Below are 19,458 nucleotides of genomic sequence, written 5' to 3'. Positions count from 1 at the left end.
GAGCTCTGTAACATTAAAACATGGATAGAACTGTAACTACATTAATCATAGCTCTTCTTCTCTTCAGTGTTTCTGTCGGTTTCTGGTGGTGCAGCTCTGTGCTCACTTCAGGAGAATGGGACATCAGCTTATCATCCATAAAATTTCATCCACATGGCATTTACTGTGGAAACTAGAGCTTTCAGTGGAAAAACAGAAGTTCCAGATCCTTTTAATGCCATACAGATGTGGGACAGGAACATGGATTATATCTTTATATCAACCTGTCTATTGATTTATAGATTAATAGTTTTACTGGACATAAATTACAAAGAGCAAATCTGGTTCTTAATCAAATCCTACTAAGTCAAATTGAAAGTGTCATGAAGTCATCGGCCTCATGGCATTAACACTAACATGAAAAATAATATGGAAGAAATAAATATACAGTGGGGAGAACAAGTATTTGATACACTGTTGATTTTTCAGGTTTTCCCACTTGCAAAGCTTGTAGATGACTGAAATTTTTATCATAGGTACTTTTCAACTGTGAGTGATGAAATCTAAAACAAAAATACAATGTATGATTTTTAAATAATTAATTTCCATTTTATTGTGTGAAATAAGTATTTGATACACCAGAAAAAAGAAACTTGATATTTGGTACAGAAACCTTTGTTTGCAATTACAGAGATCAGACGTTTCCTGTAGTTCTTGACCAGGATTGCACACACTGCAGCAGGGATTTTGGCCCACTCCTCCATACAGATCTCCTCCAGAGCCTTCAGGTTTCGGGGCTGTCGCTGGGCCACACGGACTTCAAGTTCCCTCCAAAGATTTTCTATTGGATTCAGGTCTGGAGACTGGCTAGGCCACTCCAGGACCTTAAGATGTTTCCTACGAAGCCACTCTTTAGTTGCCCTGGCTGTGTGTTTTGGGTCGTTATCATGCTGGAAGACCCAGCCACGACCCATCTTCAGTGCTCTTACTGAGGGAAGGAGGTTGTTGGCCAAAATCTCACGATACATGGCCCCGTCCATCCTTCCCACAATATGGTGCAGTCGTCCTGTCCCCTTTGCAGAAAAGCATGCCCAAAGAATGATGTTTCCACCGCCATACTTCACGGTTGAGATGGTGTTCTTGGGGTTGTACTCATCATTCTTCTTCCTCCAAACATGACGAGTGGAGTTTAAACCAAAAAGTTCTATTTTTGTCTCATCAGACCACATGACCTTCTCCCATTCCTCCTCTGGATCATTCAGATGGTCATTTACAAACATCAGACTGGCTTTGACATGCGTTAGCTTGAGGAAGGGCACCTTGCATGCACTGCAGGATTTTAATCCTTGACGGCGTAGAGTGTTACTGATTGTTTTCTTTGAGACTGTGGTCCCAGCTCTATTCAGGTCATTGACCAGGTCCTGCCGTGTACCGCCCCCGTTGAGAACCGCTAAATTAGACGAAGCTTTCAGTGATGTACGTAAACATCAGGTAGATGAAAAGGACTTATATTTTATATTTGTTAAATGTCTTCAGAAGATGGATTATGTAAATACCCTTGAAGTATGATGGCAAATGGAATGCGCATGAACCTTTTCTTGTGATTTGAGCCAAATGTCTCCACTGCAAAACCTTCAAGCTTGTGTCACCTTGGGTTGGATCAGTGAGTGAAACTGGGTCACATCCTCAGAATTCAGAGTAAGGAAAAGTGAGAGGAGACGTGCGGAAGATTTATTGAGGGCAGGAAAGGATAGGAATCCATTTTCTTTGTGTGTTTGATGCAGTGCTAAAGCATGAGCTAGCTGGTTGCTGCAGTGTGACAACAGCTTGGGTGGGTGTTGAGAAGCTCCCATATCAGCCAGCCACTGGCTGTGAGCTGGGACACACTGAACAACACAATGACTGCCTCTACCATGAACACTGTTTAATTTTATTTCTCTGCATTTCCTCCCTTGTTTGTGTCTGTAGCCAGCTGGCCCGCACCGAAAGGTAAGAAAGCACAGACGGGTCGGCGCACCAACTGCTGTCTGCACGCAGCCTAAACCTGCATGGAAAGATGTTTTTTCAGAAATGCTTCTAGAACCTTTTGAAGTGCAGAGCATGAACAGGATGTGAAGGTTTCAGGTGCGACCACTGAGCTGCTTGTCGTGTTGCTTTTTTTCAGCAGGGCGGATGGGCGACGATGGTCTGTGGCATCTGTTCCCTCCTCTGGATACTGCACCAACGCCCCCAGTTCATCAGTTTCTGTAAGCTCAGCTCCACACATCACTCTGTGTCTGATGCTCTTCATCAGATATTCAACCTATTTAGCCAAACTGCTACCAGGGGAGCATTTAGCTCCTGTGTTAGTCACACTCATTGCAACAGTCAGATGGCTGGGCCGTGCCATCTTGTAAACCTCTGGTGCTTATTGGCTGAGTAGTAAATCTGCTCTGATTACTCACAGTAGAAAGAAAATCTACTAAAAAATATCGACTTAACTGTACAGTACATTTACAGAATAGAGTCTCTCTTTGAGGAATAAAATGATCAATGTTTTGCCATATATAGGTCATGGATAGAATTTGACATATCAAAACTTTGCTACAACACGTTAAATGTCTCTTTATGTACTGATGCCTAAATTCTTGTAACGGTCTTAAATTAAGCTGAACGTCCTAGAAACTGTCGTTTTCTTTCTGGAAGCTTCTTACAGCTGTTGTACTTGGGCCTGTCGCGATAAACGATAAATCAATTAATCGCACGATAAATTAAACCCATCGACCTCATTTTAATTATCTTCTCTTCCTGCCTTTTTTTCTTTCTGTTGATGACGCTGAATAAAAAACGGCTCAACTCCGGTGCTCTCCACTGACCGTCCCTTCCTCATTTCCTTAGTGTAATGTCCAGCACACACTACATGAGTTGTCGGCCCATTTGCAAAACCTGAGAGTCCACACATTAGCCGACAGAAATCCTAGGCATAACGGTTCGATTGTGCCATGTGGTGTCCAGCCACCTGGGCACAAAATAATGGATACAAGTCTAGTTAACTAATTTTAAAACCAGGCATTAATCAATGCTTTACTAGAATCTACCTGTCACGCATTTGGCTAGAGTCCTGACTGAATGAAAATCATTATAACCTATTTATGTCACGTTAACGAAGAACAGCTGAAAACTTACCGGATTTATCAACTGCGGTAGCAATTTGGCTCCAACTCCTCCCCTTGTCATTTCTATATTCTTTGCACGAAATGTTGAATAAACATTAATGTTGTTTCCACATATCTCCGATGTCCGCTGGACTTCGGGTTGTACCCTGTCAGCTGTTTGGGATTCCCCTCCGTAATTTCCCCTCAAAAAAGGAGGAGAATCCGCGCTTCTGATTGGCTACCTGTCACATTCAACAGGCTGCGTTAACGCTTCCAGTTGGGGAAACCTCCTGATTTAAATTACCGTAACACACCACACACTGTAGGATGATCGGTTATGAAATCACCAGTGAGAGTCTTAGAACGGCCAACGTTCTAAGATTGTTGTATGCGATTTAGAAGCAAAAAATTGTGTAGTGTGAACTATTGCATTAGATAGTCGGATGTGCCCGTCTTCTCTATTTAAATCTAGTAATTACTGAAGGGCAATATAGTATACAGACTTCATAATCTGCACTCTTTTGGTTGAATGCAGTATTTATTTCCTCTTTCACTTTGTCGTTTAGTTTTCATTCAAGTACGTTTTTTGTTAATGGAGACTGAGAATCCGTTTTGTTTTTGGTTTTGTTTATTAGTTCCAGTGTTATGTGTTTTTTTGAAAATAAAGTGTATCTACCCATCGCAGGAAATCGCATTCATTATTAGTCATTTCCATTAAATGAGTGTCAAAAGGTCATGAAACAATATTATCGTTTATCGCAATAATTTTTTAGACAATCGCTCAGCAAAATTTGTTATCGTGACAGGCCTAGTTGTACTTCCTTAATTTTCATTCCTTCAAGACATCTCTGGTTGCTGGATAGTTAAGTATAAAGTATTATTTGCTTATTCACTAAATTCTTTCTTTATTCTTATTAGTTTTTCCCCATGGAACTTGACTCTAAATTATTTGCGGAAAACCCAACTGTTACAGATTTTTCTGCAGAGCAAATATTAAATATTCCAAAGACAATGCTGAAGCTGAACTATGTAGGCTGAATTCTACTTGAGATGCTATTGGTAGGCATCTGCAAAGCAGCTGGTGCAGCAGCACCTTTCATTTCTTTTGGTGCTGATTGGATGAACCCTAAATAATAAAGATAAGCAAGACTGTAGATGTTAGCTTCTGTGATGATGCTGAGACGGTTTCCACTCTGCATATTAGGGCATATTGAGTTATATTTGGTGTTTCAACTATGAAAATAGGTGGTTATAAGCATTTTGAGGGAGTCTCAAGTATGTGCAGCTTTTTCAGCATTTTGTAGGTGGATTCAGTCTCTAACCGCTGTGAATACTGGGAGTACTAGGACACTATGGTTTAAAAATTTCAAAAATTTCACCATCCAGTCAATGTCTAGTATTGATCTTCAACCTTGTTAAAATGGAATCACTGATTCCATGTGGTCAAAAAGTTTGTACTGTACCTCAAGCACAATGGTTTAAACAGGCTCTTATTTTGAAGAGAAACTATTTTTTGACGCCAAGCAGAGTTTAGCCAAATCCTCAATCCACACTGCTGCTTGAAAGCCTTGGTAAAACCTAGCTTTTATAACTGGGAATTGGTTAATAACCCACTGGTTGATGGGCTACAGCTAGGCCTGTCTTGATAACAAATTTTGTTGGGTGATTAATTGTCTCAAAAATTATTGCGATAAACAATAATATTGTTTGAAGACCATTTTAAACTGATGTATTGACATGTGATATCCTGATATCCTGCAAAAAAATAGATGCACTTTATTTAAAAAAAAAAAAAAACACTAAACACTGGAACTGGTAAACAAAAATAAAATGGACTCTGTCTCCATAAACAAAAAATGCACTTGAATAAAAACTAAACGCAACATAAAACCAAACTACATTCAACCAAAAGAGTACAGATTACGAAGTCTGTACACCATCTTGCCCTTCAATAATCATTAGATTTAGGTAGAGAAGATGGGCCTTTCCGACAACCTGATCCAATCGTTCACTCCTTTCTTAAGCCCAGTTCACACTACACAATTTTTTTGTCCCGATTTTCCCCTCAGGACAATCTTAGAATGTCCAACGATCATCCTGTAGTGTGGTGTGTCACGACTGATCGGGTCCAGTCGGTTGAACCTCGTGGCCACTCCGATCTAAATCAGGCATATTCAACATTTTGGATTGTCTTGGCCAGTTTATCACTGCAGCCTGTGGGGTTTTCCCCGACTGGGAGTGAGAACGCAGCCTGTTGAATGTGACAGATAGCCAATCAGAAAACACGAATCCTCCTTGTGCTTTCTGAAGGGGAAACACGGAGGGGAATCCCAAACGGCTGACACGGCGCAACGAGAGTCCAGTGGACATCGGAGATGATACGTGGAAACATTAATGTTTATTCAACATTTCGTGAGAGGAATCTCCACAGAAATGACAAGGAGAGGAGTTGGAGCGAAATTGTTACCGCAGTTGATATACCCGGTGACTTTTCAGCACGACTGAACCCGATCGAACCCATTATATTTACGATTTTTTGTCAGCTAGTGCGTTTCTCAGGTTTTGAAAACGGGCAGACAATCAGCCGACAATTCTAAAATTGTATAATGTGAGCTGGGCATTATACTAAGGAAATGATAAAGGGAGGGGTCAGTGAAGAGCACCGGAGTTGAGCCTTTTTTTCATTCAATATCATCAATAGAAAGAGAAAAAGGAAGGAAGAAACGATAAAGCCGATCAATTAAAATGAGGTCAATAATTTTCATTTATTGTGTAATTTATTGTTTATCACGACAGGCCTGGCTACAGCTTTAAGAAGCTGATGAGTTGGTAATTTCTTGTCCTACACTTACAGTTTGGACATAAGCATTGTCATGGAAACAGTTAACCAGATAGACTCAGACACTGACCTAGGACAATGTGAATGTAAAATGCAGGGTTTTCCCCAGAAAACTTGCTAAGCCTGGTGGTCGGGGCCCCGAGGCGGTCTACCGGCGGTCCACCGTGTTTTTGTATTAAAGATGTTAAGTAGACAGGAAAAGTAAAAATATTACTGGGTAATTGTATGTTAAGGGAAAACATGGCCAGTGAAACGCTATTTTAATCCACAACTAGTCTTAAAAAAACTAATAAAAAAAATACAATTAAATTTAATATCAATTATTAAATTTAATTGTCCATTTGTCCATTTAATTATCCAAAAATGTCCATTAAAAATGGCAACTTTGCATTAAATTATCATAATTTACAAAACCATGCAAAGTTGGCACTTTTAATGGACTTTTAATGCAACTTTGCATTAAAAGTGTCATTATTTACCAAACGACACTTCATGACAACTGTCATAAACATTCATAAAGACTTCATGTTCATGACAGATGTTACGTCATGTTTATGACAGTGTCATGTCAGTCTTATGCACACCACTTCAAATAAAGTGTTACCGCGATTTTTTTTTTATCCCCCCCAAATTAATTTTCCTAAAAATAAAAACAAGCGGGGGGCCTAAGCAAAGCATGGCGGGCCACCAGGCTTATAATACACTGGGGGAAACCCTGAAAGGGGATTTACATCAGAATTGGTCAAACTGTGTGTTCCAGTGGTTCTTGTGGTTCGGTTCTTGTTGAATCGGAACATTCTTTTTTTTTTCTCCTCATTGTGAGGAATTAACGTTACCAAATATGCTCTGCTTTACATCATTCTAAGTATTGCAATGGCTGCTGCAATAGTAAGAGTCACACATTTCTATTTTGTCGAACAATTGATAAATTTTTTTTTTCTGTTTGGTAAAAGTGTTTATTTATAAAAAATATTTAATTTGAGCGTGTTTGCAAGCACCACCACACTTCTTTCCAACATTGAGAGACTTTGTGTGAACAGGACTTAACTTCTTGCCCTATTTATAAATTTTTTTCCCCATCATTTGCCTCCCATTACTGTTTAGTTGGATATTCACTCACCAGCCACTTTATTAGGTATGCTTACTTTATTAAGGTGAGCTTAAACCTGACATGGTTAAGGTTGATTACTTTGGGAACAACATGGAGTAGATACCTACCAGCATTAACATTGGCGTTCACCAATGTTATTTACTAAATAACACATCAGTATTGATCCAGTTAGTAAAACTGGGCCCACATTAATAACCAAAGTTTATTAATTGTGTTGCCTCGGCCAGACTTTTTCTTAAGAAATATGTGTTTGCAAACATTGTTCTCGCCAAATTTCTTGAGTTGTATTAATACTTTTGATTTTCTATGAATATAAATAATACATGTTTGAAAATTACAAACTTGTTTTTTTTATCTGCAGTATGTGTCAATATTTTTATCTGAATGTCAGAATAATTGCAGTCTTGCTGATAAATAGTGGTTATTGGTAATAGCAGCCATATGTATACAATATGGCAAGATATCTGATATGGATATTGGTCCAAATCATCAGATTGGTGCATCCCGTCTCGAAAATACTGTCTTGAGACACGATGTATTTTGCAGTTCTGAAATCTACTTTCTTTAGTTTAGTCTGACCCTGGTTCTAGCTTTACACAACTTGATGTCATTCTGGTAATAGAATTTGTTTAAATGAAGGTGAAAAATAAGTCACCAGTGGCTTTATAACCAACTGAAGCTAGCCAGAGATGAATGTTCCTGGTGTCCTTAAGTGACTCAGTTATTCATCACAGGACATTCTTGAGATGACTGGTTCTGCTATTAGCAGCCATCTTAAATGGAAGGAAACAGGAATTACCCCCGCATGTTGAACTGACTGGAATAATCTGAACATGAATGGAACAAAGTTTCACTCAAAGCTAAAACATACATCATTTGTTTTTTTCTTTGTTTTTTTTTACTCAAAGTCAACACAGCAAATCTCCACAAATTTTTATTCAACAATTTAAGACAGCAATTTAGGAAGTGAACCTTGCCTTTTCCATGATGACCAGAGAGGAAATTCCCATGCTAATCAGTGAAATAACTGAGCTTGTTGAAATTCCCTGCTTGTTTTTCCTGGATGACCTCACATCGAAGCAGAGACTGCTGAACATTTCACATTTCTTCTCTCAACTTTTCCCCTGAAGGAAGTAGAACAGTGTGCTCCCCAGACACACCCATTAGTCATGGTGCGAATGGTTCCTATGGTGTTTATCTTGATTGGTAGCTTTCACAGAAGCTTAAGTAAGTTGTAAGAAAGCAATGGCCGTGTCCTGTGTCACTGCTTTAACTCTGCCTGGCCAAGAGCACAGCTTAATGACGGTGAGGTCAGTCCTTCCCCACACAGAGCCCCTTTCAGACTCTCAGTCACTCAGCTCTGGTTCACTGTTGACACGTCTTTAGTTCCCTCCCAGATCTGACGGCTTCTCCCTCTCATCTTGCGTTTGCACATTTCCTGTCTCATCCTGTGTCTTTTCGTGTTGCTTGCTCCAGTTTGTTTTCTTCGTTAAGTGGCGAAACTTCCAGCTTTCCTCTAGCACCTCTAATGCTGCTGGAACATGAGATGAGGTTTCTCATGTATTCCACACTGCATGTCACATATTATAGTCTGGAGGGAGAAACATGGTGATGCAAGACTCCCTGTGTGGAGGCCTGCTGCAGCAGGAGAGGATCTGTGTTGCGGGGGTGGCAGACAGGAGTTTTTTTAGTCTTGTATTTTATTTATTCTTTACCTTGACGTCAGGGTTTTAGTGATGGTGATCAGCAAGAAAACTGCAATTGGTGATTTTATATAATATTGCTATTGTTTTTAATCACAATAGTACTAATAGTACTATTGTGATTAAAAAAAGTGTTTTTGTAATTACAAAATACTTATGATTAAAAAAACAACCTGTTTATTATGTGTTTATCATATATAAATATATATTATTTATATATTTATATTATAAATAGTAATCTTATAAGTAATAATATTACTATTTATAATGAATAATATTACTATTTATACAATAGTAATATTTATAATAAATAGTATATTATTATTATAAGGTTTACAATAATAATATTTACTATTATTAAATAATACTTTTATTATATAATTTAAGTATATAATAATCTAATTGTTATATAATTTAATATAATAATTAGATTCTAATTAAATAATAATTAAATTATTAAATTAAAAACCCCTCCAAGGGTGGGTAATCTTCTCAAGAAGACTGGTTCCAGAACCTGAGCCATGCGTCGAGATGAGACCAACTATTTCCAGCCAAAACCTCTCAACCTCACACACCACCTTCAGCTCCTTCCCCACCAGAGAGGTGACATTCCACGTCCCAAGAGCCGAAATGGGTTTTCTCCGTAGGGTGTCTGGGCTCTCCCTTAGAAATAGGCTGAGAAGCTCGGTCATCTGGGAGGGAGTAGAGCCACTGCTCCTTCACGTCAAGAGGAGCCAGTTGAGGAGGCTCGGGCATCTGGTCAGAATACCTCCTGGACACCTCCCTGGTGAGGTGTTCCGGGATACGCTGGAGGGACTATGTCTCTCGGCTGGCCTGGGAACGCCTTAGGATTCCCCCAGAGGACATGGAACCAGTGGCTGGGGAGAGGGAACTCTGGACCGCCCTTCTTAAGCTGCTACCTCCGCGACTCACCCCAAGAGGAAGAAAATGGATGGATGAAATGGATGGACACTTGTAATTACAACTCCCTTACAATTTATGCAAGTTTTTCACTGTTTATTAACATATCCATCCATATCCATATCTCTGCATCCATGTTTGTTCCTAGGGAAGATTGGAAAAATCATTACCTGGTCAGTGGTCTCTTCAGGGGTCCAGTCTTCTAATACCGTTTTCATCAAAGGAGTAGTTGAGTATTCAGTCTCAGCTGTCGCTTTTTCACAGAAAACTTCCCCGGCCGGGGAAGTTTGTTCTTTGAAATTAGAGAAAGCGTTCCCTAGGACAGATTTCTCTTGATGGGTCCAATCTTCTAATGCCACTATCAGTGGAGAGGCTAAGCTTTTAAACTCAACGGTCTCCTTTTCAATACAAACTTCCCCAGCCGGGGAGGTTTGTTCTTTAAGACTAGAGAAATCATCCCCTAGGACAGATCTCTCTTGTTAGGTCCTGTCTTCTCATGTCGCTTTCGTCAGAGCAGAGATTGAGCTTTTAGACTCAATGGTCTCCTTTTAAATCCAAACTTCCCCAGCCGGGGAAGTTTGTTCTTTGAGATTAGAGAAATCGTTCCCTAGGACAGATTTCTCTTGATGGGTCTGGTCTTCTAATGCCGCATTTGTCATAGTAGAGGTTGAGCTCTTAGACTCAATGGTCTCCTTTTCACCGCAAACTTCCCCAGCCGGGGAAGTTTGTTCTTTAGAAATTGTTCCCTAGGACGATTTCTCTTCATGTGTCCAGTCTTCTAATGCCACTATCAGCGGAGAGGTTGAGCTTTTAAACTCAACAATCTCCTTTTCAATCCAAACTTCCCCAGCCGGGGAAGTTTGGATTGAATGCCACCATCAGCGGAGAGGTTGAGCTTTTACACTCAACGGTCTCCTTTTCAATCCAAACTTCCCCAGCCGGGGAAGTTTGTTGTTTGGCATAAGAGAAATTGTCCCCTAGGTCAGATTTCTCTTGAGGTGTCCGGTCTTTTAATGCCTCCATCTTTAGAGCAGAGGTTGATGTTGAGCTTTTGGATGCCTCTTTTTCCTCCTTATCGCTCCAACCCTTCTTAATCTATGAACTTTAGGAGATTGCTGGATTTCATTCTCTTCATCAGCATCGTCTCCATCATATGTATTTTGCTTGCTGTGGCCTGATGAGCAAACTGCCCCAGCCGGGGCAGCTTGCTCTGGGTTTTTCTTCACAGCTGGGGAAGGTTTAAAGAGATATTCATCAAACTCATCATAGTCGTTTCGTCCTGGAAACTACTGATGTCAAATGTAATTCCTGGAAGTAGTTTATTAAACATCTTTCTCACTCCCGTTGTCACCAAATAACCGGCTCCAAATGAGAGGGGGAAAAACAAACTAGCGAAGCCGATTTGTTGCATTTTAATCTCAAGGTGTCAACATAGCAGCCAGTGGGCTGAAGGAAATGCAGCTTTATTTGTAGCAATTCAAGAGCTACACAAAGTTTATCGCTTCGCAAAAATTTCATCAGCACAGAAACTCCAAAGGACACAAAGAAGCAATTATATACAGTGGGGCAAAAAAGTATTTAGTCAGCCACCAATTGTGAAAGTTCTCCCACTTAAAAAGATGAGAGAGGCCTGTAATTTTCATCATAGATGTACCTCAACTATGAGAGACAAAAGGAGAAAAAAAATCCAGAAAATCACATTTTCTGATTTTTAAAGAATTTATTTGCAAAATATGGTGGATATATAAGTATTTGGTCAATAACAAAAGTTCATCTCAATACTTTGCTATATACCCTTTGTTGGCAATGACAGAGATCAAACGTTTTCTGTAAGTCTTCACAAGGTTCTCACACACTGTTGCTGGTATTTTGGCCCATTCCTCCATGCAGATCTTCTCTAGAGCTGTGATGTTCTGGGGCTGTCGCTGGACAACACGGACTTTCAACTCCCTCCACAGATTTTCTATGGGGTTGACATCGGGAGACTGGCTAGGCCACTCCAGGACCTTGAAATGCTTCTTACGAAGCCACTCCTTCGTTACCCGGGTGGTGTGTTTGGGATCATCGTCCTGCTGAAAGACCCAGCCACGTTTCACCTTCAATGCCCTTGTTGATGGAAGGAGGTTTTCACTCAAAATGTGACGATACCTGGCCCCATTCATTCTTTCCTTTACACGGATCAGTCGTCCTGGTCCCTTGGCAGAAAAACAGCCCTAAAGCATGATGTTTCCACCCCCATGCTTCACAGTAGGCATGGTGTTCTTTGGATGCAACTCAGCATTCATTCTCCTCCAAACACGACGAGTAGAGTTTTGACCAAAAAGTTCTACTTTGGTTTCATCTGACCATATGATATTCTCCCAGTCATCTTCTGGATCATCCAAATGCTCTCTAGCAAACTTGAGACGGGCCTTGACATGTACTGGCTTAAGCAGGTGGACACGTCTGGCACTGCAGGTTTGAGTCCCTGGAGGCGTAGTGTGTTACTGATGGTAGCCTTTGTTACTTTGGTCCCAGCTCTCTGCAGGTCATTCACTAGGTTCCCCCATGTAGTTCTGGATTTTTGCTCACCGTTCTTGTGATCATTTTGACCCCACGGGGTGTGATCTTGCGTGGAGCCCCAGATCGAGGGAGATTATCAGTGGTCTTGTAAGTGTTCCATTTTCTAATAATTGATCCCACAGTTGATTTCTTTACACCAAGCTGTTTACCTATTGCAGATTCAGTATTCCCAGCTAGGTGCAGGTTTATAATTTTGTTTTGGGTGTCCTTTGACAGCTCTCTAGTTTTGGCCATGGTGGAGTTTAGAGTGTGACTGTTTGAGGTTGTGGACAGGTGTGTTTTATACTGATGACGAGTTCAAATAGGTGCCATTAATACAGGTAACAAGTGGAGGACAGAGGAGCCTCTTACAGAAGAAGTTACACGGCTGTGAGAGCCTGAAATCTTGCTTGTTTGTAGCTGACCAAATACTTATTTTCCACCATATATTGCCAATAAATTCTTTAAAAATCAGAAAATGTGATTTTCTGGATTTTTTTTTCTCCCTTTGTCTCATAGTTGAGGTATATATCTATGATGAAAATTACAGGCCTCTCTCATCTTTTTAAGTGGGAGAACTTGCACAATTGGTGGCTGACTAAATACTTTTTTGCCCCACTGTATATATACAGGGGTGAAAGTAAGGGAGTACGGCAGGGTACTGCGTACCCCTAAAAGATTTAGTGGGGGTACGCAGTACCTGCAAGAGAGAGGAGCGGCTGTTGGCCGGGTTCACTGTGCAGTCGTGAGTTCACCCACTAATTAGCCGTGACTGATTAGTTTTTCAAGAACAATCTAACACACAACTTAATCAGTTAATAAATAACTTTTTTCCCATTTCATATTGTTTCTGAACTCATAATGTTTTGTTAGAGCAGTGGTGCAACACGTCGATCGTGGAAAGTTTTGAGTCTATCTCGGCATTAGGTTACAAACTGAACGCCGCCAGGAGGTTGAGACCAGCACGTCCTCCTCTGACTGGCTTAAAACTTTATTAAAGTATAAAAAAAATAAATCAAAACATGTTGAAATTAATGACCCAGCAACAATAATAATCTCAGTGATTATTGTTTCAACAAGGTGTTGCGCAATTCTGTGCGTTTCGGTTACATTACCAAAATAACTATCAGAGCAGGAGTTTAAAATTAACTAATCAACCACCGCTGTGTTCAGGGAGCTTATTAATGATCGCAAAATAAATATCAAGCCTGCAAACCTAATATCGTAATGGACTGAATGTTATGTTTTTAATCTCTGGTCGGCTTGTGGAGTGCAAGAGGTTGCAACGGGTGTGCTTAAATGACAAAGAGAGACGGAGAGTAAAAAGGTGCGAGTGGTTAGAGTTGATCACCTGTTCAGGTTGTTTTACCTTTGTTTACCTTTGTCTTGGCCCATCACAGCCGCTGTAGTTTCTGAACGTTCAATAAACGACAAAACGTGGACTAATTATCTCGTTCTCTGTGACTATACGTCATTTACAACAAACATCAAACACGGTAAATATGTTTCATCAAGTATTTAACAAACAAATGGCTTCTACCGCAATAATTATGTGAAATTAAATTAATTGTCTAATACAGTGTTTCTCAACCTTTTTCGGGCCAGCGCCCCCCCAGCCTTTATCCAGGTCCCTCATCGCCCCCCACCAAAGAATTTGCAGGCTACTTTGCACTGACCATTATTTTATCATTAATATTACTATCACTATTGTAGATGTTTTGATTTTTATGCTTCTTTCTGTATTTATCATCAAAAATAATTTCCCAGAGAACAAAAAAGCCATGGGAATAAAAAATGTTTCACAGGCGTCTACAAAAAATGCAATGAACATTCAAGTTAAAACAGCTGCCAATCAGAGTGGAAAAAATATTATTTTGTGCCATTTTCTAGTTGTTAAATCTTGCACAAAATGACCAGATAAAAGATGTTCAACATGCCAGTTTAAACTTTGAACTATTTGCAAAACGACTGAGCTCTGCAACATTAAAACATGGATAGAACTGTAACTACATTAATCATAACTCTTCTTCTCTTCAGTGTTTGTCAGTTTCTGGTGGTGCAGCTCTGTGCTGCCTTCATGAAAATGGGACATCAGAGCATCATAAAACTTCATCCACATGGCATTTATTGTGCAAACCAGAGCTTTCATTGGAAAAACTAAGGTTCCAGGTCATTTTAATGCCATACAAATATGAGACATAAACATGGATTATATCTTTATATAGACCCGTCTATTGATTCATAAATTAATAGTTTTACTGGACAGAAATTACAAAGAACAAATCTGGTTCTTAAATCCTAATGAGTCAAACTGAAAGCATCATGGAGTCATCAGCCTCATGACATCAACACTTACATGAAAAATAATATTGAAGAAATAAATATATAAAATCTAATTAAAAACATAAAACTGATGTTACTTACTGTTATGGTCTGTAAGATATATTTATTCTCTCAGTACTCGATGTGGTTTCAACAAACCCATGACATTTCAACATTATTTTACCTTTTATGTGGAAATAGTGTGTTTATTCTTGCCATACAGTCTCTGTATTAATTATTGCTCGAAAGGTCTTGCCATACCAGTTTATTCCTCTGTATTTACTTTAGTTTCTTAGTTTATTCTTGCATTTTGTTCTTCATTCATTTCCATTTAGTTTCCTTTGATTAGTATTATCCTCTCTTGGTTTATTGCTATGTCCACTTTAGTTGCTTTCCTGTTTCTGGATTTATTTTATTCGTTTATTGACCATCAGTAATCTTCACTCATCACCTGCTGCGCCTCCTAATCATCATGTTTCACATCACGTGTTGATTTTTCACTGTTCAGCGTCGGATTCTCTGTTTTTATGCCATAATTCACATCTAGTTTGTGCTCCGTTTTATGTCCCGCTTCTCCTGTTTCAGAGTTTTGCACAATGTGCACGTTGTTTTGTTTTTTTACCCCTATGGTGCAGGGCGTATCGATGGGGAAAAGACAGACTGACATAAACCTTTTAAAACAACGGAAACAATTTTGGTATTTTGATTATTGACATTTAAATGTGCTGTGGTACCACTGTTCTATCACACCAGTTTCATACCGGACCACTTACAGCACCGGTGTTAACACTATAAAATGAACGCTCTCTATTATGGTATCACCCATGGAGGGATTTCTTTATTTAAATGGGTTAATTTTTCAGAGGGATACAAAGTGAGGGTATCGTGATTTTAGTAATTACATGTTTATAAGAGCGATTTTCCGTTGTCCTTCCATGGAAGCGGGCAGCATCCAGACGGTATAAGTTGCTGCTTTGACATGATCACAGAACTGCCAAAACATATGTACAAAAATCCTCAATAAAACATCACTGGGTAAGACAAACTCCATCTTCTTTCATATCGCATTTGATTTAACCGCCGAACCGAACGCATGCGCTTCTTTTCTACAAAACGTTTTACAGTCATTGGTCAAGAACACGGGAGCTAGAATTCTGATTGGCAGACATCTTTGTCTATTATCTACAGTTTAGTTTAGGCAGGCTCGCTTTGCTTGAAAGTCTGGCCCCCAGACGGAGCTCTTTACACCTAAGTTTCAAACGTCTGACTAAATAAATCTTCCTTATTTTAATTGTAAGTAGTTCTTTAAATGTCCTGTGAGATGATATACTTACCCATGTATCCATAACAACCGGAACTTTCAATATCCAGCATGTTATTTTTGCAATTTACCGTCTATTAAACGAGTCCCCGGATTAATTACGCTCTCTGCAGCTGCAGCTGTGAAGTTGCCGTATTAACCCGATATTTGCTGGAAAGTGCAACGTCTCCCCTTTCAGAAACCGTTGGAATTTTTCAGATAGCGCTACGTGTGGCGGAATTATGGTACTGCAAATTTAGATGTGTCGCCGCCGACACGTTCCCGTCTAGAAGGGTTTTAAACCCGGAGACTATAGTTGAGGCGGACCGTTTGGTCAAAAGCCGGAAATCCGGCCCCCGGCCGGAGCTCTTTAAGCCCTGATAATCTGGAGAAAATCAAAAACTGCTTTCAAAAATACTACTAAACACCATATTCCCAATCACAGACAAGCAGCGTGTGTAAAATGATTTGTGCGTGTGTAAAATGTTTTGTGCGTAAGAGGATTTGTGCGTGCGTAACAGGATTTGTGTGTTTAAAAAATATGTGTGTGTATACTCGATTTGTAAAACTTAAAAATAAAATAAAACTTCTCCTACACATGTTGGAAAAAGTACACCCAAATCACCTGTTACACACACACACAAAACTGCATTTACATACAAATCCGGTTACGAGTGCACAACTATTTTTGAGACTCATTTCACGCTTCGGGGAAGCTCCCAGATTTGTGTTTAGATGGTGCGTTTACATGCTAGTAAAAGCTGGGACATCTGAGTTTTGCTCGGAGTCTAGTGTTTTTATCCTCTGAACGTTTCTCACTGTGCTTGTGCCGAAGTGGCAAATGCGTTTTCCAGCACTTCCTTATAATATGCTAAAATTATTTATAGACATATTGTGCATATTTGAAAGGTACAGGAGACCAAGTGGTCTAAAAAAGGACCACTGGGTGGCGGAATGGTTCGCTGGCCGGAAAATTAGCCAGGCAAACCCAGAAGCAAGACGGAGCGCCCCGGTGGTCTGTCCTCTGAAGTAAGTACAAGCTAAACTTACAGGCTTTGCCCTCCGATTATAATGAGACATGGAGTAATTATAAATGATTTCAGATTACGTTTTATATGTCTGGTATTTTGATACTCTGCCCTTCTCATATGTCTCTGTTAGCGGGAGCTAGGCCTGTCACGATAACAAATTTTGCTAGACGATTAATTGTCTAAAATTATTGCATGAACGATAATATTGTTTCAAGACCTTTTGACACTGATTTAATGGAAATGACTAATAATGCATGCGATTTCCTGATAGATACACTTTATTTTCAAAAGAACACGTAACACTGGAACCAGAGGTGTTCTGATCGATCGGTAACCGATCATAATCGGCCGAAAAAGTGCATGAGCGGTGATGGGCGATCATTGGCTTTTGTTGCCGATACCGATCACCTGCATCTCATTTCGCAGCCTGCCTGTGCAGCTGGTCTCCTCTTTCCTTCACACTGCGCAAACGCGCAGCAACAAATCCTAAGCGATGTGGAACTATAATGCACTGAGTGAATGGGGAAGTTTGCGTGTTGCGGCGGAAAATTGAAGCACGTCAAAATGCATCAACACAACAAAGCTAATACGACATAAAAACAATGCCATACTTGACGGAGTTTGGCTACATCGAGGTTCACTGCAGTAAAAAAGACATATGGAGGGTCAGATGGCAGGTAAAGCAGCGCACAGCTACAAACACTCACCCGGATTAGCATGACGGTCAGAAAGCTAAACAAATAACCCGCAAAATTATTTAAGTCTTCGAGCTGCGATGTAAGACGCTGGTTATACTCTCGCTGTTGAACCGCTGCTACGCGCTACAGGTAGTAATATTTCACAGATAGAGCGCCTCTTCTGCTCCACCTGGTAGTGACTCTCACACCGAACCTCTGTTTAAAGCTGCAGCATCTAACCTAAAAAAATAAATTTTACATACGTATTAAAACTTTCGCTGTCCTAACATGAGACAGATAATCTCTAAAAAAAAAAATATCAATCTCCTCCCTGTTCTGCATAATTACTCCGCTCAGTCAGAAACAGCCACTCAGAACTAGCAGTTATCAGCTAGCCACCATGCTATCAGGAAGTTTTCATTCAGTAACTCTGGATTGTTTATTGTAATGGAACCTGTATTTGCCTTTGAATGTTAAATTTTATACTTGAATTTTTTTGGCAATGTTGAGAGGTTTTATTTTGGTTCTTTGCATTATTTAGCCTCTTCAGAGCCTTCATATGTTATCAGTCTGTTAAAGATAGTATTACCGATAGCAGTACAATTAGCAGAATGCCTGTTTTGTTTAGTTTTCTTCTTGGAAAAAGTTATTAAAAACAAGTTTTTGTCTAAATTAAGGTGAATTCATGGTTCCTTTTTCCACGTAATGTAACCGGTAGTGTTTATGACAAAAAAAATAAATAAAAAATGATTGTGATCGGTATCGGTGATCGGCCCTCATGGGTGATTGGTATCGGTATCGGCAGGAAAAAACCTGATCGGCACATCTCTAACTGGAATTGATAAACTAAATAAAACAAAAATAAAATGGATTCTCAGTCTCCATTAACAAAAAACATAATTGAATAAAAACTAAACAACATAAAGCCAAAGTGGAAATAAATACTGCATTCAACCAAAAGAGTGCAGATTATGAAGTCTGTATACTATATTGCCCTTCAGTAATCACTAGATTTAAATAGAGAAGATGGGCACATCCGACTACATAATGCAGTAGTTCACACTACACCATTTTTTTGCCTCTATTTTCCCCTTATGACAATCTTAGCACGTTGGTCGCTGGTAGTTTCGTAACCGATCATCCTGTACTGTGTGGTGTGTTACGGTGGATCGTCGGGGCCGCTCCGATCTAAATCAGGGATTTCGCCCGACAGGAAGCGTCAATGCAGCATGTGGAATGTGACAGGTAGCCAATCAGCGCGGATTCTCCTCGTGCTTTCTGAGGGGAAATTACGGAGGAGAATCCCAAACAGCTGACACAGCGCAACCCAAAGTACAGCCGACATCGGAGATAATATGTGGAAACATTGTTTATTCAACATTTCATGCAAAGAATATAGAAATGACAAGGGGAGGAGTTGGAGCCAAATTGCTACCGCAGTTGATAAACCCGGTAAGTTTTCAGCTGCTCTTCGTTAACGTGACATAAATAGGTTATAATGATTTTCATTCAGTCAGGACTTTACGCTGACTCGAGCCACATGCATCACAGGTAGATTCTAGTAAAGCGTTGATTAATGCCTGGTTTTAAAATTAGTTAACTGGACTTGTAGCCATTATTTCGTGCCCATGTGGCTGGATACCACACGTCACGACGAACCCGATCAAACCTAGGATTTCTGTCAGGTTTTGAAAATGGGTCGACAGTCCGCCGACAACTCGTGTAGTGTGCGCTGGACATTACACTAAGAAAGAGCACCGGAGTTGAGCCTTTTTTCATTCAGTGTCATCAACAGAAAGAAAAAAAGGCAGGAAGAGACGATAAAGCCAATAATTAAAATGAGGTCGATAGGTTTAATTTGTCATGCCATTAATTGATTTATCGTTTATCGCAACAGGCC

At 39.8% G+C, this 19,458-nt stretch overlaps 1 protein-coding gene across 8 annotated transcripts in view; it reads left to right on the top strand.

Annotated features, from left to right (window-relative positions):
• Positions 1-19,458, top strand: part of mast3a (microtubule associated serine/threonine kinase 3a) — a 74,167-nt gene that overhangs the window by 13,864 nt on the left and 40,845 nt on the right. For 3 of the 8 annotated variants that reach the window (XM_081598782.1, XM_008433454.3, XM_008433456.3), the window contains 2 exons: positions 1,948-1,968; positions 2,144-2,225. In XM_081598782.1, the coding sequence (XP_081454908.1) occupies positions 1,948-1,968; positions 2,144-2,225 (103 nt within the window). The remainder of the gene's footprint in view (positions 1-1,947; positions 1,969-2,143; positions 2,226-19,458) is intronic. The other 5 variants (XM_017310045.2, XM_081598783.1, XM_081598784.1 and 2 more) reach the window with 3 other exon arrangements.

Source organism: Poecilia reticulata, chromosome 17, assembly GCF_904066995.2.
Source record: "Poecilia reticulata chromosome 17, P_reticulata-male-v2, whole genome shotgun sequence".
Lineage (NCBI taxonomy): Eukaryota > Metazoa > Chordata > Actinopteri > Cyprinodontiformes > Poeciliidae > Poecilia > Poecilia reticulata.
Note: the sequence above shows the minus strand (reverse complement) of the source record. Positions and strands in the feature narration are given on the sequence as shown.